Here is a 21,252-nt window from a genome sequence, read left to right on the forward strand (position 1 = left end):
ACCATCCTTCACTATTTGGGTTTTATTTCGATACTTGATAAAACAAATTGTATTTTCAAGTTACGGCTTTTATTGGAATACCAGTATCAATAAAAAATTTCTTCCCTTTCATTATTAAAATTTTTTCATAGGATTTATTTCAACACGAGCATGAAGGTATCATTTTTTACCAGAATATCTTTAGCCTATCTTTATACTCGTATAGATTTCACCAGTTACTTGCTTTATTTTTTGTACATAACAAATCCATTTTTTACAGTTCCTCTGATGTTTTTTGGCTTCTTGTTTGATTACAGTTTTCTTTAATACATTTCATTGTGATGTATAATCACAATACTGAATTTGGAGTAACAGTGCACTAAGACCCCTATAATGTTTGACATACAAATATGCACTGAATAAGAATATATTTTAATATTAAATTAATATTGATAATTCGGAAAATTAAAAAATTATATTAATAATCTGTAAATATTATTTTAACTTCTTACAACGCATCTCTAAATCTCTGTTAAAAAATGACGCAACAATGTGACTACTTATGTTCACATTCATAACTAGAGAATTTTGTATACCACTGGAACGAGAAACAGTATAATAAGATACAGTCATAAACTCACTTTGTTAAAATTGGACTTGGTGTCCTTTACTTCCGAACCACAGATATATTTAAATATTTGGAAATATCAAATAAAACAATAGAAAAAACAACAGATTCAGGTTTAACATGTGTTACCATTAAGTAAGTAGGGAATTCAGTTATTGATTTGGCAGATAATACATTAACACACGAGTTGCAATAATTATCATTAGTAAAAATATAAATCATTTCATAAAACCAATCATAAGTCAAATGTTCTTAATCATAAACAGACCACCATAACTATACAATGTGTGTGTTTAATCCTAAAAATAATATGTAAGAACTGATTAGTGTTTTAAATGAAAAAAATTAAAAGTATTTAATAAATAAATATACATAATTTTTTTTTTCTAGTTGCAATAGGCATGAATAAATCTTTCAAAAACATAAAATAATAAAACAAATTCTTTCTATAAAAATCACTATAATCATATTGGATCACTAGAATATTTGATAAAATACATTGAATTATATTGAATCAAAGCTAGCATTTATATATTAAGACGCTACCACTCATTTTTCTTTAGTTAACTGAAAAGAATTCAGTGTATTCATTATTTATATACCAAGAGAAGGGAAGAATGTCATTAAGTAAACACCAAAATACCTAAGCTGTCTGATGATACCAGTTTTTTATTATTTCATTTAACATTCCTCTTCAGTTACTTTACATTGTGGGTATTGAAGTATTTGTCTCAAGAAAAATAAAATGGTGATTAGCCTTGAATAACCTTAAGTCCTGGTCACTAGCCTAGAATGGTGATTATGCCAAAATAATAAAACAAATTAAGAAATATGAATCTTAAAGTTTTGTTCTTGAAATTATTTTACTTTTCAGTAATTATCAAAAATAAACAACACAGTTAGTTTTCATAAAAGTAATCAAATAATAGGGGTTTTTATGGATAAAATATAATAAGGTAAATGTTTATTACATACAACTTGGCTACCAAGTGTAGATTATGTTCTCATTTATTATGCTCAAAATTGTGTCCTCATTTATTTTTAAATCAGTATAATAGTTTACTGTTACTTCACCTTACAATTTTCCCGACTGAAATAATTGTTTTCTTCAAACTGAAACTATAATAACAGCAATAAAAACTGCCCACAAAATTATAATTGAAAAAAAAAATATATATATATATATTTATATATATAACCAATTAACAGTACAAGGAAAGAATTAGTAAAAACCATTGATTTACATGCACCAAAATACTTTCAATTACACAAAAAATAAGAAAAATGAAGTTTTAAAACAATCTGGGCAATCCGTATCCTGTGCACACAATAGTCAATGAAGGACACTTAGATAAAGAACACAAATTTAGAAAATAAACGCTCCAGTAGATTAATACTTCACCGGTGTTGCAAAACCTCAAGTCGAAGTTTACACAGCTTAATTCACAATCATTCAAAATTCATAAACTCCACCAAAAAACGTGACAATAATATAACAAATATTTTTATACCACATGAAAATTTTTACAATAACAATTGCAAAAATCACAATTTTATTACATTCAGACATAAACTGTAATTGAACAATATCTTAAACCGCGGCAAAAGTAGGGCACTAATGCGGTAAGACAATCACTTTAAAAGATCGTTTCAAATTAGCCTATGATTATAATTACACCATTACGTACACTTCTCAAACACAACAAAAATTTTATTGAGTTGAATTAACAGATTCAAATGAGATCCTTACCCAGAACGGAGAGCCACATAACCTACTCAACCCGTCAGACGCCATAACATCAACTAACGAAACTCCACAGTGATCTGACCTGATATACACAACTGACGCACGAGCACACTGCGATCGTTAGAGGCGATTACATAATTATTTATATTGCATTGCAAAATGATCCTCTCATTATCTCAAGAGCTCCATTCATTCCTGGAACTATCTATATGCCACCTTTAATACAGGCATAAAGTTACACAATAACCTGAAAGTTCCATCTGAAAATAATAAAAGTAACAGTGAGTTTATCTGTACTTTTTATACTTTCGCAGTGATTTCATTTTTTTTTTTAAATAGGAGTACAGCCTTTGAAATTAATTTCTTCTATAACAACATACTGTAACACATACCACCGTTAGTGTGCAGAAATAATCTTACGTTAAATTTCCGTCAGCTGCGATATACACGCGCTATAAGAACGTAAACAGCTGTTTTCGGGTTCGAGTTGCATTTGTATTTCAGGTGTAAGTCTCGGTTTTTGAATGAGGTGGTAGTAAGTTGTGTTTATTATTTTTTAAACAATTTGTGTGTTCTTGAAGAATGGCTTACAAGAATAACAGTGTTTTACTGGATGTCGACCCGTCTATTTTGAACAAAAATCTACTTATTAATGTAAGAGAATCTTTACGATTTATTTTGTTTACCAAGTAAACTAGTATTACCGTATTATTTGATTAAGATTTTAACCATCTAAAAATTCATTGAGAGTTTTGCGATTTTGTAGGCTCTAGCATTTTCCTATGTAGTTTTTGTTTAGTTGTAGAACTTTGTTCATTTTAAAATTTAAAATTTTGAAAACCAACAGAATGTTTATATTTATGTTTCTTACATAGATTTTGATAATTTTAGTTATAAATGTGTTAAGTATAATTGCAAATTGTCATATGCCTAAAAAAATTGAAGTTAAAGGCTTGAATTTTGATATTTATGTTTCATGTTTTCCTCACAATGCCACTCTTATCTCTTTTTACATAATGACTCTCTATACACACATTACCATTTTTGGATAATCACAATCTTACACAACCATCTCAAACAGAACAACACACCAAAAAAAATTAGCCACTGAAATAATCGATGCCCTTAATATAATCACAAACAAATCTTCTCTACTTGACCGAAAATTTTAAACATCTGATGAGTAGGCTATGTATCCTATCAGTATATTGCCTATCAGTATACTCGCTCACCCTTTTCAGGCACAATAACTAAAATATTTTTACCATACCTTAAAAAAAAAATCAATCCACAAAAACTATGACATACATATAATGCATTAATACTAATGACATAAACTTTCTTTATTGTGGAAACACCAGATTGTTGAATACTTCATATACACCAGCAAAATTCATAAAAACAGTTTTCAAAATCGTAAACTTCTTGGTCTTACCATTAAGAGACATGAACACAGGCAAATTCAAAGTCTGTAGACTAGATACAACTCACAAAAAAGTTCACCCTTCTAATTCACTGGTTTGCTCTTCTAATTCATCTCTCCATCTACTTTCTGCTTTTGGAATCATGCTACACAAACTATAAAATGTGACACTTTGTATCTACCCAAAGCAGCCATTGTACAATACTTAAAGTTAGATCTAAATAAATAAAGTAATAAAAATATTAGTAAAGAAATATTTATAAAACCTTAAACAGTTTTAAAGAAGAATTATTAATAAAACTTAACTGTGATGAGTTACTGGCTTGAGAAATAGCCTAAAATAGTTGCTATCCAAGTAAGAATAATAATTTTTCCTTTTTTTATGGCTAAATATTTATAGTACTTTAACCTAAAAGTACTGTATAGTATCTTCAACTACACTGTGATACTTCCTGAATGTGGATTAATCTGTACATCTTTGTGGAGGCCTATCAGTTGTCTGATCACATAGCACCCAACAATTTATATAATGAGCCACTGTTCTGCATTTACAATGTGACCTGCTGATGCTTATTTTGTAAATTGAACATAACTTACTAATAATAATACCTATATACTCGTTCTTCTTCCTGTAACAAACTACAATAAGTCTTTAATTTACAAACATTCTAGGCTGCAGCCGATTTTAATTAACCATATATTTTAGCACTTATTTCTTTTGAAATTCCATTTTTCTCCATTCTCTGTTATTATGGTGCCTTGATAAATTAAAATTGTCAGATTTTAAATTAGTTGCTTTTGAATTATGGAACTTTATGGAAAGGCCGTTTGGTGCTAATTATCAACAATGTAGTTTCTGTTAGCGTTGTCGTAAGTATAGATAAACTTTAAGTTTATAAACAAATAATACATTTAGTCTCAGGTGTGTTGATATGAACATGTTTGTTTTTTATTTATTACTTGTAACTTAGATGATACGGTAAATGTCTCTAAATATATATCTTGTTTCTAGGAAGTGATTTACGAAGTTTGATTCTGTTATGTACAGTACCTGTACGTGTTTCTTTTATCACTGGGTAATTGTGTCAATTATGTCCCAATATGGAGTGTAGTGCAATCACTGAAGTTTAATTTATACATTCTTGGGTTGCTGTGTTTGTATACATGCATGTTTTTTTTTTTTATTAGTTTGCTGTATGTATGTATCATACTTAGATGTTGAGAATTAATGGTCATTAATCCACAATTATTATTAGCTTCATAAAGCTCAAGAAAAATTTAAAAAAAGTTATACCTACTGACGGCAAATATGTAACACTGTCAACCAACATTCGGTTTATAAATAAAAATTTTCAATATTTTCTAGGAAGAAGATCCACTTCAACAAACCACACAAAATAATATTTTAAATAAATACACATCAAAAGTTTATATTTTTTGAAAATATTTTGTAAAATTCTCTCTTATAGATCAATGTATTAATTACATTGTATAAAATGAAAATAGTTCTGTTGACTGTTTTTGTACTAGTGAAAGATTCCTATTTTCAACTAAATTTTATTATTCTTTAAAAAGAAGATTTTGCACATTCATAAATACAAAAGCATAGATTTATTTGAATTTTTCGTTTACTAGAATTGCTGTACATAAATATATTTATTGGCACCAGAGTTCTGAAAGATTTTTTTTATTTACTAAAAACTCATTCAGCCTTACTAGAATAGAAGTATGATGTGATATTATTCTTTAAATGGAAATAATATGTAGAGATTATGAATATTTAATCTGATTAAAAACTAAGTAATTGATTAAGAAGCATCAAAGCAAAACAAAATGGTTGATCTTGTTATGACTGAAATCACTTCACTGACTGAATCTGTTGGAAGCAAAAATATTCTATTGTCGTAAACAAAACACTATTTAGTAATTGTACATTAGAATAGTTATCCATATTTATTTAAAATTTGAATGATTCAGATTTTCCAAACCTCGTAAGTAATTAAACCTTATGTAATTGCCGTCTGATACAGATAGTGTAAATGATAGTGTCTTGTACAGTCTCAGCTCGATCTTTCCTGAGATGTGTGGTTAATTGAAACCCAACCACCAAAGAACGCCGGTGTCCATGATCTAGTATTCAAATCTGTGTAAAAATAACTGACTTTACTAGGACTTGAACGCCGGAACTCTCCACTTCCAAATCAGCTGATTTGGGAAAACACGTTCATCACTAGACCAACCCGTGGGTCACTCAGCAGTTAATTAAATTTCCACAATATCACCAACAGTACACAAACATACACCCACTATCTAACATACACACAACTCAACTTATTACTTACCCATATGATTGTCAACCATAATCACTAGAAACATGAACAACGCCCTGCATCAGGAGCGAAGTGTCTATGGCCTCACCGCACCAAAGCGACCCCCCCCCCCCCAGAGGATTCTTTTCCTGCCAGGTTTTCATTATATAGTCCAGAGGAATATTAAAAAGAAAGAGACTCCATCCTCCTGTTTTAGTCCAGTTTTAATGGTGAAGGGATTCAATATTTCTCCTCAGAATTTCACCTTGGATTGGGTGTTTGGTAACGTCAGTTCAATAATTTTTACTAGTTTCGGGTGCATCTTGTAGTACCTGAGTATCTTAAGTAGGGCTGGCCTGTGAATGCAATAATAGACTTTTTTAAAGTTGATGAAGGTAATAAAAAATTGCTTTATCCACTTTGTAGAATTACAATTTTAGTATTTTTCATTAGTGTAAGTAATATATTGATTTTTACTGGAACTAAACAAATTGATGGTTTATTAAAAACAAGAAAAATGATTATATTAATGTTCTTATAAGAAATAACTGTTATGATCAGTAGCATTCCCAGTTTAAAGAATCGTTTTTTTTTATTTATAATTTTGCATTTCATAATTCTAGTTTCACACATTAATATAACTATTTCATTAAGAAATCCTTTATGGAAGCGAACAACACATGTAGTGTATTTGTCCTTTGTTTATAAGAAATAGATTATCTATTTCTAACCTTTGTTTGCTTCCTAAGTAGATATATCTTATCACATTTTAATGGTTGTAAAAATGTATGTGAAAATTTTATTGATTTAAATTGTGATTCTACCCTGTTATTTATAATTTTTTTTTTTGTATGTCCGTTTGTTTTTACAATCGATACCTCTTAGGAGACCATAAGTAAATTTGAATCATGGTAATCACATGAAGAGAGGTCTCCATCGAAATCTTTCATTAAAGTAAACAAAGGTTTACTACCTAATATATAAGAAAGGCACTTGCACAGGTGGTCCAAGTAAAAGTTATTAGTTAGCATATCTCTAGAAATAAATCGTAAATCACAGGAAGAAAAGGAAAAAAACAAATGTCATCAATACCAATACATGAAAATAATATTGTAGATAAAATAATTATTCAGAGGTAAATAAAAATAGGTACAACTTGTAAATGAAGAAGTTGATTTTTCACTACACTGTGACAGGGTCATCGTAAATGTTACATTGCTCGATTTGTTTTGATCACCTTCATTTTCATTTGGTCAGCCTTTCACCAATCTTGTCTAACTCTTATTGTAGTTTAGCCGAGGCTTGATTTGGATCTTCATTATCAGCTAGGATTGCGATGTTGTCTGTTAACAATGTCACAGTAATGTAATCCAGAGCAAGAAGGTCTGATGTGAAAATTGAATACAAAATAGGTTCCAGAACAGAGCCCACTGGAACTCTCTACTTTGTGTCAAAGTACCCAGATAACACCTGATGAACTTGACCTGGGGAAAGTGCCCTACAGATAACTTATATAATAGGTTCAACCAGTCAAGAAGTTTAATTGTGGTTGCTTGAATTTGATCTTTACTGAATTCTGGGTGTTGGTAATGTCTAAGTGAACTTTTAACCAACACTGCAGTTCCTCCATGTGCACTACATCTAGATGATTCATTGTATATACAAAATATCCTGTAAGTTGAAAGTTAGTACGATTACTGAAATATAGTCTTCAGTTCACTTTTAATCATTGTGGTTAAATTTAGTAAATCGTGCTCGTTTTCAATTATCTACTGGTTTTTATCACTAATATAATATATATTTTTCAATAAGGTTTTATGAATGTAATAATTGTAATCATATCAAAAAAATATCTGCATCCAATATTTTAACTGTGACAAAATATTTTTCGTACTGTGGAAATCAGTTTTTCTAATAAATTCTGTATTTTGTTAAAGATTTAGTGATGAAAATAACAAAATTTTCCTCAAGATATCTAATCCTGTTAAATTTTAATTAAAATTAATTTTCTGCATTCTAAAAATACTGATCATCTAATAATTATATTGTGAACTGTATAAATTTTATTTTATGTCCTCTAAATAGGTGATAGTTATGAGTTCTTAAAAAATCAATTTAAAAAGTTTTTTCCTTAAATCTCATTTTTGTAGTTTTGTAAATAATAATTAAAGTTTCTATTTCTGCGTAGTACTGGGTTAATACAAAAATTTTAATATTGTCGTGTATATTTTTTATGTTAGATCTTTTATGGTTTTTAGCTTTCTTTTTGTTGTTTTTGTTATCCGAGAATGGGCCCTTTACACCCATATCTGACTGTTAAATTCTATTCACTTTTGGTTTTATTTTAGATTTTATCTATGATATTAGTTGTAAGTTTTATTCATCTTTTAGTTTAACTTTATTTCCTTTTATTTTTTAATAAATAAAAACTTCCAGGCAATGATAACGCGCAGGCGTTTTTCACCCCCCCAAAAAAAAGTAATTACAGAAAAACATAAATTTTTATCAATTTTATCAGCTGGTAAATTTTTATCAGCTTGTTGTCAGAAGACAATTTTTTACATATGCTATGTAATCAAATTTATCAGATGTAAACATTAAGTCATCATATCAACAATTATTTTATGTAATTTTAATGGTAATAATGAAATTGGAGGAATCAATTTATGATCATCATATGGTTCTGCTCTGATGTAAGTCCCTTGCATCATGTCCCTATAGAAGGAAACCTTATCCTTCTGTAAATCATCTATAATTTTTATTTTTTAAATTCTACTAGTCCTTCCAGCAAGGTTTTAATCAATCCTTGTTTTATGACATGTCCCAATCTAATTAAACCACTATTCTCATTAATTTTACTCATTTATTTCTTCATTTCTATTTTAACAGTTGAAATAATTACCTTTAATCTAAAAGCAACCATTAATATGAAATAGTGAAACTCACTGAACACTCAGCTGGTATTATATTCTTTCTACATGGCTGCAGGATTCAAGTTTAAATACCATAAATTTTATTTTTATTTTTGCATATTAGTATGTTTAAGGGTCTGCATCAGTCATTTGGTGTCTAAGGACAAACAATATTAAGTGCTGAACAAGATTTATAAACTTCTGCGAGACAGTTTTATTACTAAGACATACTATATAAAGAGTTATAAATACAGCATTCTATCTTTCACACGTAATAATCAAAAGACATAATTCAAGTTTTCATTCGTACTTTGTTATAATATGTTGCTGTTTAGTTGTCAATTACTTGAATTTAAGGTGAAACTGTATTTAAAAAAAGGGTTTTTGGGGAAAAAAATAGTTTGCATGAAAAATGAAGGATTAAAAACATATTTTCAAAAACCATTTAACTGAGAATATTATAAATATGTCAAAAATACAATTGAACTAATTTCAACAGTATTAAATTTATTACAGGTTTATTTTTGTAAATGTATCAGTCTAGACAGTTAATGATAATTTAATTTATAATTTTAATAACAAATGATTAAAAACATTTAACGGAATTAAAATAAATTTGGTAGCAGATAGTAATATAATAAAACAGAATAAATAAAATGAATGGAATTTATTGTTCAATTAATTGTTTCGATCAGATATGCCAGGTAATATTGTTCTTTTTATGTAAATATGAGGAAATAAATATAATGCTATTAATTTGTTGTCTTCTCAATCCCCAGTTGGAAATTTGGTTATTCAGTCATTATAAAATCATTATTTGATAGAGAACATTACAGAAAGTATTGTTAGAAAGGTCCAACAGATAGTAGAAAAGTCGCATCTATCCAATACGTTTGAAGAATGATGAAATATTTTAATGTTGCCCAAGAAAATTAAAGAAATTCGCCGGGAAAATGTTTACTGTTGCACCAGACTGCAATCGGCAGACAACGATTTACTTATTATCATAAATTAGATCCTAGGAAGGTGAACCATCAAATTATTTTAGCTCGTTAAAAAGAAATATCCTAGAGAAGATTGTAGAAAAATTGTCAAAAATTATTTGTATAACTCACTAAAAAATGTTGTTATTCAACTATCACGCGAAAGGATGTCGAATACTTTCAAAAAAATATTTTAATTTTAGATGGAAGTTACTGCTAAGACCATGACTAAAACTGATGATGAAGTTCTAACTAAATACTGTAGATGGACATCTGTAAAGGTGTGCAATTTTTATTTGTTAATGACTGAAACATAAGACAGTGATGTAGACTTGTGAAACTTTCTTTTTCCTGTTTAGCCTCCGGTAATTACCGTTCAGATAATACTTCAGGGGATGATATTATGTGTGTAAATGAAGTGTAGTCTTGTACAGTTTCAGTTCGACCATTCCTGAGATGTGTGGTTAATTGGAAAACCCCAACCACCAAAGAACATCGATATCCACGATCTAGAATTCAAATCCGTGTAAAAATAACTGACTTTACTAGGATTTGAACACTGGATCTCTCGACTTCCAAATCAGCTGGTTTGGGAAGACGCGTTCACCACTAGACCAACCCGGTGGGTTAGACTTGTGTAACTTAGCATTAATATAATATATCGTGAATTATACGCTGATGGATTTAATGGATGAAACATTTTAATTTTGTACTAAATTTATTTTTTTACAATAAATTTTATCATTCGGGAACTTTATAATGAGCATTACATGACCCTTGCATTTTGTTTATTAAAAGCAAAGCTAACCGATACATTCTCAACGCTGTTTTCCTATTAAAATCAGAAATCTGGAATATCTATTCCTTCACATTCAATTCCATCAATTTATGTGTAATCTTTGAAAACGGAATTTGTGTAAAGCTGCAAAAATTAATTGGCTGTCGCTTCCGTTTACACCACGTATGATTTAAAGATACAAAAATAGATAATCTAAGATACAATGTTTGGGTTACGTCTCCGAATTTAATAACAACCAATCTGAAAATAGCTAAAACAGAGTTTTGGACTAAGATATTTAAATCCGGTGGAAATCCTTACCACCTTTTGTGCTTTATATTTGATTTATTCACGTAAAAGTAAGGTAAAAATATATTAGCAGATAGATTCGCCGATTATTTACTCGAAATTTACACCAAAAAGTAAATTATACTATTACCACGTGGGATGAAAGAAGTAGACGCATTGATTCGCATGATAAATGCGTGTAAATCTTTTCATGTTTGAACAGATTTCATCTGTTTCAATTTGTCATTTTAAACAGCAGATCTTTCAATTTTTGTGTCTGTTACAAAATTTAAAGAATTTCGAGTTGTTTTAGATTTAAATCTAAACAGTGTCAACTATGAGATACATTAATTGTGCTTTCTATTATTCTGCACTGTAAGTAACGAACATTTAAGTTAAAAAGCTATTTTCATATATAGATTATTGGACGTTATTATTTTCCGCTTATCTTTGTAATCCTTTATTAGAATTAATAATAATAAATGATATAGTTTGTGAATATTACCGTGCACGTGTTCTTTTTACACACTCATACGAAATGACGGTGCCAGTACCCCCTTTACTTTTACAAGTAACAAAATATATTTATATTTTTGCCCTAATTACATATTTGATTAGTGCTGTGCTTATCTGATATCACGTTTACATCCGATGTTAAATCGATTTATCATTCACTTTCAACCTTGGTTCTTGAATCGCTCCTGTTATCGGTTCGACTTCGTTTACGTTACCGTCATTTCAAAGAATATCATTCTGCATTAGATAAATATTCAAATATGATTTTTTGTTTATAATTGTTTCTAGCCACACATGGCTCGTGGCAACTTTTGATGTGGCGTATTTTATCCAACTCTAGCATGAAATGTCTAAAAATTATTTGCTCTATAAAATACAATACCGCGGTTAATGGCAACAGTTGCTCAGACATTTCTTTAATTTTAATGTATAGAAAGAAAAAAAAGACATTTTTCTCGATTATTTGTAAAGTTTTTCGGTTTTATTAAATTTATACGTCACTGACTAGGAATATTTTCGCTCGGAAACGGCATCACCCGAAGCCCTCTTCGGGATACACCGGGGTTTACCTCAGTTCATAGTGGCTTTGCGCTGACGCTGTCCAGTAGCTACCGAGAGGTCAGCAAGATAGGTTCGTTGAGTTATTTTGTAATACGTATATACACAGAACTTTTATTTATCAAAAGTTGTGCGTGATGTAACAAGTGGTGTCATCCAGGTATAAAATATCTGTTTCTATTTATAACAACATTAGTTATTATATATAAGCAGTTGTTTTGTAGATACCCTAATCATGTCGGCACAGGAACCAGAGAAAAAGAAAAAACGTGAATGAAACTATCATTTTCACGAAGAATGGGTAGAGAATAATTTTTTATTTATTTTAAGAACAAATGTATTTGTTTGATTTGTGGTTCAACAGTTACTGTTGGGGAAAAAATGATGCTACATAGAACGACATTTTACAACAGTTCGTAAAAAATATGATACTGAATATCTTCCTAACCGCAATTTAAGGAAATCTAAATTGAAAGAAATGAAAACCGGATTAGTTGCCAAACAAGCTATTGTTTAGCAGGTCTGTGAATAAAACAAAAGCTGCTACGATTGCACCATTTAAGATTGCACATATACTCTGAAGATGGCAACATAATTAAAGAATCAATGCTTGCTCCATCAGAGATATTATTTCAAGAATTTAAAAATAAGAATGAAATTATGTTAGCTATCCAAGAAGTTCAATTATCCAGAAATTGAGTCACTCGTAGAAGCAATGTCTGAGAATATCAGAGCACAGTTAAAAGATGATTTACAAAAATATGTTTTTCTAAGTTTACAGTGTGATGAATCAACAGATATATGTAATGTAGCTCAAATAAATATTTTTATAAGGATGGTTTTTAACGATTGCTTAGCAAAGGAAGATATACTTTCAGTTTTGCTATTAAAAGGAAATACACGTGGCGAGGACATATACCAAGTTATTAAAATATTACATATTACAGAAATTAATCTTCCGCTTCAAAAACATGTGTCCGTAACAACAGACGGCGCACCAGCCGTGTTGGTTCTACTGTTAGCGTCATTACGTTTTGCAAAAACGATGCTGAGTTTCCAAATTTTTTTCACTATCACTGCATCATACATCAACAGGTATTATGTAAAACGATGCTGAGTTTCCAAATTTTTTTCACTATCACTGCATCATACATCAACAGGTATTATGTACATAACTACCAATTTCCTCTTTGACGCCCTTGGCGCACTTTGCGACGTTAGTTAAGCGTTCAATGCTTTTACCATGCCTTCCGCCTTCTTGCAACAGTTAATGATTTGGCTAAAATCAAAAATGATTTGGTTAAAATTTACCGTTCTTATCAAGTAACACTCCTAGATATTTTAGGGGGCTTGTCTCATGAATTGGTTGGTTTCCAACTACTAAATTTATCGGTCGAATTTGTCTTTTGCCTGTCATTAGAATGTACCTGCATTTCGTGGGTGCCAGAATCAACCCTTTTTCCCTCATCCAGTTATCGATCATTGCTAACGATTGATTATCTCTATCTTGTACTTTCTCTCACCAAGATCGCTATATCATCCGCATAGGCAATGGTCTGTACCCCTTCTGGTAGTTGAAGTCCCAGAACCTCGTCGTAAGCTAGAATCCATAATAATGGCCCCAAAACGGAGCCTTGTGGTACTCCTCCGAATATGCGGAATCTAATCTGTTCTTCTTGCGCATCCACAGCGCACCATTTGTCGAATAAGTATTCTTTGATTTGCCTACGCAGGTATGGACTTGTTCCTTTCTCAGCGAGAGCAGTCATTATAACCCTCAGTGGTATTGACCCGAACGCGTTCCTTACGTCGAGAGAGATAAGGAGGGGAATTTCCCTGGTCCGCCAGGTCCCTGATCTAACTTCTCTTGCCCAGTCAGTAACTCTGGCAATAGCCCGGAGCTATTGTCAGATGCCATACCGATGATCTATTCTTCCAAAAGCCAAATTGATTATGGCTTATCCCCACTCTACTGTTCTCCTCGCCAACTAGTCGGCTTACCAGCATCTTTTCCACTAACTTCCCCATTCTGTTAATCAAGCTCAATGGGCGGAATTCTATATTGTCATTCTCTCGATTGGGCTTTGGCAAGAACACCACCCTCGCCTCTTTCCAGCACCCTGGGAACTCTTTGTTTTCGATACCATTACTGGTCACGTCGACCATCTCCCAAGGTGCTTTTTTAACAAGTTCTTTCTGTAGAGCTGCTGGGATGCCGTCAGGTGCCGGACTTCTCCTACCGCCTAATTGTGCAACTGCCTGTGTTACTTCCTCTAGGATGAATCTTCTGGCCTCGCATTCAGTCGCTTCGTTCATCACTTCCTCAGCGCACGGGAACAACATTGGTATTTATGTTTCTACTTGTGCCTTTGACAGAGTTTGTAATCTCTTGCGAAAGCGCTTGGTGACTATCCTGTAGACTTGACCCCATGGGTCACTGTCCAATTCTTGGCACAATCGTTTCCAGTGTTCTCGTTTCGATTTTCTTATTTCTTTGTTGAGTAGTCTCCTATATTCAACATATCTTAAGGCCGCTTCCTCATAAACCTCACCTTCGGTACGCCTGAGTCTTTTTTTTTCCTCCTATGATACCGTAGAAGTTGCCTTAGATTGGCTATTTCTGGTGACCACCAGTACACTGTGCGTTTTCTTACATTTCGAGTTAAGACTCTACCCATCTCTTGTTGAATTATATTTCTTAATGCTTCTGGCGTGAGATTTTCTACTCCGGCTAGTTCGTTTGCAACATATTCAAGTATTTCGTCAACCTGATTAGCCGTAGGTCTCATAGGTGGTTCTTTCTGAAAAGTTCTGAAGGGCTGTTCTTGTATTATAAGAAGCGCGGCCAAGTGATCACTAGCTATATCTATTGGGAGAATCCTCCACTGCCATTGTTGTCTAGAATAGCTAAATCTAGGAGTGCCCTCCGGCTTCATATGTGAGCGTGGCATCATTAACACAATGTCACCCGACAGTCTCCATCAGATCGACTAAGAGTTCCTCCTCGCCTGTCCGTGTAACTGCTGCCAGTGGCTATCGCCTTACTGTTGAAGTCTCCGAGCATATTTGTCCGTTTGTCAGTACTGGTAATGACTTGTAGAGAATCTAACAACCTTTCAAATTTCCTAATTTCACAGTTGGGAGATACATATGCCCCGATAACTACTGCACTGTATGTTTCAATTGCTATGTGACCTAGACCACTTCTATTAAGTTGCCATGATATCCTGCCACTTACATCCATAATACCATCTGTCGTTTAAGTTTCCTTCGGTATCAGTACTCCAGCCAGTCCTAGCCGCGACATATATATTGGGTTCCGTGACTAGCAGTAAATCTGCTTCCTTCTGTCTTGCTAGCTCCCCCACTAAATCGTTGGAGAGCGAACTTCTATTGACATTCGTCAGCATGAGCTTAAACATTACCGGTTAACCCGCACGTCCAGCCTCCGGTGCGGTGGTCATTCTTTCTACAATTAAGACACTTTTTGGGTTCTTGGCAGGTCGCAATTGTGTGGCTCCTACCGCCACATTGAAGCATAATTCCAGCCGATCTGGAGCAGTGCAATCTTGTCTTCTATGCCCCGTGCCCCAGCATTTTCTTGCTCCTCTCGGATGTAAGCTCTGCAATTTACCCATCCGATCCGTATCCTCTGTTCTACGAGCATGCTGCCCTTTATGACGTGATTACTGTAATGTTTTGGGTCTCACCGATGACCCGTCTCATGGATGAGATTTTAACTTCCTCTGCTTCTCCCACTCTGTCTTTAATGGAGGCCATGACTTCAGACTCTGATGTTTCCATCTTCACATCACGAATATGCACGATGGTTCTTCTGCCAGCCCTGGTCTTCAAGTCCACCTGCAGATCGGCTGCTTTATCTCGAAGAGCCGTTGCAATGTCTACTGCCTTCTTAGCTCCTCGGATCCTTGCATGTACCTCCCTCTACGAAGTGAGATGACATCGCTTGCCTCGTCATTATTTACTGCAGCCTTCATTGTGCGCAGCAGGTCTGCGTAAGACTTTCCCGTCGCTTTTACTATGACGGTCCTGTTATCTTCAGCAGGCGGAGTGGCGTTTTTGATCGGGACTTGCCCTGGTCTAACTTGTCTTGTTGATATTCTATGTTGAATCAACACCTAGACTGGTTCTATTCGGTCCTTCAGGATGTTTGAAAGAGCCTTATTAACGGTTATTCCTATTGTGCTCGTTGGTAATGTGAATAACGTCCAGTGACTGCTGTAACACTCTTCTTATCGCCCCGAGAATAACAACCATTGAAGACTTCTCTGGTACTGTTGTGTCATTATGTGTGACCTATATTTGCTTCTCCTTAATTCTGTAGTTTCCTCGCCAATTATTGTCGTCTCGTCCTTTCATATGTCACCTGGTTTATACTCTGGACGGCGTGTTGTAACTTCGACTCCAGATTTCTTAGGTATATCGTGTAAGCTACACGTATTACACGATTTCTCCGGCAGTTCCTTCAATATCCAAAGTTTGTCTCTGTACGTCGTGGGTCATCTTCTTGGAATTAACTCGACTAGTTCCTCGTCAGTGAGTGTTCCTGATAGCGCCTCTGTCACATCCTTTTTATCCACAGTGGAGTCTGTTTGTGTTGCCTAGGTAATCACCGTTAATGGCGCCGACATCTCAGTCAACGTTTTTAGGCCTTCATAAATCTTCTTCAACTCTTTCTCGTGCTCAGGAATGTACTTCGACAGCCCTGAGCCCATGTGTTGTTTGAGTGACATCATAACGATACCGAGTTGGTATGTTAATCCACCAAGGCTTCCCGGGGAGGGGTCCTCCTCCTCTGAGGATCCCTGCCGTAAGCGTTTCAAGAAATGGTATTACACTTAGAGAAATATTTAAAAAAACGTTTTTTGTCTAGTGGTGTAATTATCAAGTAAATTACCCAAAAAAAATTGTGTCCTCCCTTTTCATTGTTTTATTTATTTTTTGTTACCTAAAAATAGATTAAATTTATATTTTAATATACAAATAGTAGGCTTTTTATATAAATTAAATATTTTTTATAGCAACGCGTATAAAACAAATTTGAAAACAAAACTTCTACATTTTCTTGGCTATTCTCAAAAATACAGATTTCATATATTTAACACGCAACCTAGCTACGTCATATACATCTGGTATGTTAAGTAGTTGGAGATTTGAAGAAAGAAAAATTGCCTTATCTTATACGTTCTGAATTTTGGATTTTTATTCGACGTATTATATATATATATATCCACGTGATTAAGGTATCTGCTTATATTATTTTATCCCTTTCTTTTGGGGAGAGAGGTTAAAAAAAGCAACAATTTTTTTTTCAAATTTCATTACAGTTAGTTTCAGAACCCAATTCTAATTTGGTTAGCATTAATATGCCTTATTATTATTCTGCATTATTATTCTATTGCATCGCAAAGTATACAGAACTGTGAGATCCATGCTTAACGGGCTAGTTAGAGGACCAAGGACCAAGGACCACTGAAAAAGCGCTCGGACGAGGAGCTCCACTGTGATACAATCATATCCGGGGGCCTTGTGCCGTGCCATACTACAGATCACCTGGCGCAATTCCGCCTCGGTGATCTCAGAAGATTCTAAGTCGGTCTCGAAAATCGCGACTACCACACGCCGGTGGTATGAAACCTCATCCATCATAGTGTCATCCAGGAGCAAATCACTCAACAAAATGTTAAGGACACGGTCCTCGCAGGTTGACAAGAGGTCATCTTTCCTGCGCTTACATCCAAGGGCTCTATACACAACGACCCAAAGGTCTCTGTTCCCTTGCTCCTGAATGAAGGAACGCCAGGAAATACGCTTGGAGGATCTAATGCTAGCCCTCGCTCTGCGGTAATCTGCAGTGGGCTTAATGGGCTCCATCCGTTGTTGCAATTTTATCTATGTTGAATTTCAACCCTGTGTCGCACAATAGGTTCAAAAAATATGTGTATTTTACTGAATGCAGCCTTAATTTCTATTTTTCTTTTTGGAATGATTTTAAGGAAAATTTCTAAACTTTGAATAAATATCAGATACGCTAGTTTTGGAAAATTAGGTGATTTCTGTTTTTATTCCTTAACAGTGGTCGAGTAAAAGCCCTTCTTGGCATTAGAATATTAGGTAAAACTACCTTTGCCAGGTTATAAATTCTACCCCTTCAGCTCTCGGCACTCTTATTAAAGTTTACTAATGTTAGCCCTTTGAGAATGTTATCCGAAATAAGTTTTTCCTAAATTTCCTTGGAATCACTTTGGAATAGCTACGCAAATTTCAGGTTTCTAGTTATTCCTAAAACTAAATATTTCAAGAGGAACACACGTTTCAGATTTCTAATTTTCGGTTCTTTCAGAAGGACTGGGAAAGCTTTTCCCTGTAGTCTACATCTACGTATAGATTAGGTACGAATTTGTGATTGATTCACTAGTTAGGCAGATTTTTATATTTCTTATGTACATTAATTATTGTGCTTAAGAGATATTCAACAATTGTATTGAGCATATTTGTAAGATTGTAATCATTATAAAACAAATTTATTTTCAAGAAGACATAAAATGCAGCCAACAATAAAATTTTAACATATAACTGTACTGTTGACCGGGATAGTTAAATTAAATATTGTATATCCTTCCCGACGAGATGTTTGGTTAAAAGCAGTCTCTTTTTAGGGGAAAATATCAATCTCTGGATGTGTATTTTAGTCCATTGATTTTTTTTTATAATAAAATAAAATGTAATTCATTTTTTTTCAATGGAAAGTGACAAAATGTAAATGTTTAAACAAATATAATTATCTTATTTCGGAAAGTTTGTCTGATGTAATATTAACGAATCCATTGCTAATATTACACAGACACAATTATTATAAACTCTTTTGGCAGTGACTGAATAATTACATTTAACTAATCAATAAGTCGTTAACGTAATATTCTTCGATGTTATGACCTATTATTAGGTTACATATTTCAGCCCATCAGAGATCATGATCTAATCATTATGTACGCAGATACGCGTTCCTCTTTGTTAATTGTGATGCGTATAATTAATCATTACTTAATTTACAGTAGTGACAAACTGTTATAAATTAATAAGTTATTTTATTTTCATAAATTACATTTAATTTGATTTTTTTTAGGCTTATAGATCAAAAGTTTGAACTGATCAATTAACCTAGAACTTTGTATATAAATGCGCGTTTTTTTAAAAATAGCATCTATGCAGATAGGTAATCTGTTAAAGTAAAGCAAATCTGATTTTTTTAAGGATTTACAAGATAAATTAATTCATTTATAATGAATTTTTAAGGTAATATATTGACTACCCGTACATTGATGCAGCTTGCATATTCCAACCGATTGGAGATAGGATATTCAGAGCCTCATTTGTTCTGTATTTCTCTAATTTTGTTTAATGCTAATATAAATGTGTTCATTAGGATTTAATGCGTGTAATGTAATCATTTTCATTATTTTTGTATAAAATTCTATAGATTACAAAGATTCAACGATCGATTGTATATAAACACCATTCTATTTCTGTCTGTAAAAATTCAGTCTACAAAAAAATCTATTCTAAATGACAGAAATCGATATAATTTAAACAATCAGATTTAAGAAAATAATTATTCACTGATATGTAATATTTCATAGCATTTCCAGTCAATCAAAAATCTTCATCAAAAAGAACACGTTATTATGAAAAAGTTAATTATTTAATTTCGGTAGTTGTTTAATATATTTATTTCTCCGTTAAATATATTTTTTGCAAGTGACAGATTGCATTAGTACACTACGATATTGGTGTTTATAAGTTAAACAAAAATTATACCTAATTTTTGTGCGGAATTTTACTAATAAAATTCTGTAAATCAATTACTTTAAGATAATATTATTAATTTCAAAAAATATACTATTAGATTTTTATTCCATTCAATCGGTGGTCGGATCTGTAGCTTCAGTATTTGAATCTACTTTTCTCTTCTTGAATATTAAATGTACATAATGTATGTAGTGAATGTAAAATTTATTAGATTGATAATTTTCAAAAGGAACTGTTATGGTGCAAGTAATTAGAAAATGTTTAATAACTTCATTGTGATAGATTAGGTTTGTTATATACGAGAGGTTATCTCTAAAGTAAAGATCGTTTCGTTGTAAAAAAATTTATTCTGAAAACTTTATTAATATTTTTTATTTCTCTTAACCCTTTATACCTTATACTGCTTCTCTATATCGCCACATGAATTAATACATTTATCGTAGTGATACACCAACTTTAGTTACTCTTGTCGTATTCTTCTGCCGCCAGTCCATTAAGCCACTGATTAACAGCATTTTTAAGTTCATCGTCACCCGCAAATTGCTTACCACCCAAAAATTCTTTCAATTCCCAAAAGACTGTGGCCATCAGTTTGCGTACAAATGGCTATGGCTATGACTAATTAACCTTTGTTGGTGATTGAGGATGACGCCATTCACTTGATTACCGTTTTCTATCTGGCGTGTAATACGAAATCCACGTTTCATCGCCGGTAACAATCGAATTAAGGAACTCATCATCTTTTTCGGGGTAGCGCATCAAAAATTCCAAAGCAGATCCCATTCGGATTTTTTGTGACGTTCCGTTAAGACCTGCGGCACCCAACGTGCAAAAACCTTTCTGAAGCCTAAATGGTCATGAGCAGTGCGACCAATAACAACTCTTGAAACATCAGGAAAAAGAAGGGACAGGTCGGAAATCGTTGAGCGACGATGTTTTCTGATTTCATCATCGACGCGTTTCAACAAGTCCTCGTGATTATCGAGGCCCCGATATTTTTTTCGATTTTTTTTTCATCGTGCACATTAATTCTGTTATTTCTAAGTTTTTCGCACCGCTTTCGGACGTTTCTTTCATTCATTACATTATCACCAAACACAGTAATCAACTGCCTATGAATTTCAGCCGGCTTACCGTTTTGATGGTTTAAAAAACGTGTATCTCCACGTATTCCACAGTCGGCGGAAACATCGATTTTCCTATTCATTTTATAACGTAATAACTTACACGTAATCAAAGATACTACAACGCAACAACTTACAGACAACAATTCAATATGCATCAATAGCGTGGTCATGAAT

The 21,252-nt window shown here is 32.7% G+C and overlaps 2 protein-coding genes across 5 annotated transcripts in view; one reads left to right on the plus strand and one right to left on the minus strand.

The window, feature by feature from the left end:
- Positions 1 to 2,494, minus strand: part of MRP (Multidrug-Resistance like Protein 1) — a 174,908-nt gene extending 172,414 nt beyond the window's left edge. For all 4 annotated transcript variants that reach the window (XM_075368697.1, XM_075368695.1, XM_075368694.1 and 1 more), the window contains exon 1: positions 2,358 to 2,494. In XM_075368697.1, coding sequence (XP_075224812.1) covers positions 2,358 to 2,402 — 45 coding nt within the window. In that variant the 5' untranslated portion in view covers positions 2,403 to 2,494. The remainder of the gene's footprint in view (positions 1 to 2,357) is intronic.
- Positions 2,495 to 2,773: 279 nt separating this feature from the next.
- Positions 2,774 to 21,252, plus strand: part of LOC142326309 (PIH1 domain-containing protein 1-like) — a 106,991-nt gene continuing 88,512 nt past the window's right edge. The window contains exon 1 of the mRNA XM_075368699.1: positions 2,774 to 3,008. Coding sequence (XP_075224814.1) covers positions 2,937 to 3,008 — 72 coding nt within the window. The 5' untranslated portion in view covers positions 2,774 to 2,936. The remainder of the gene's footprint in view (positions 3,009 to 21,252) is intronic.

Source organism: Lycorma delicatula, chromosome 6, assembly GCF_047948215.1.
Source record: "Lycorma delicatula isolate Av1 chromosome 6, ASM4794821v1, whole genome shotgun sequence".
In the NCBI taxonomy this organism is placed as follows: Eukaryota; Metazoa; Arthropoda; class Insecta; order Hemiptera; family Fulgoridae; genus Lycorma; species Lycorma delicatula.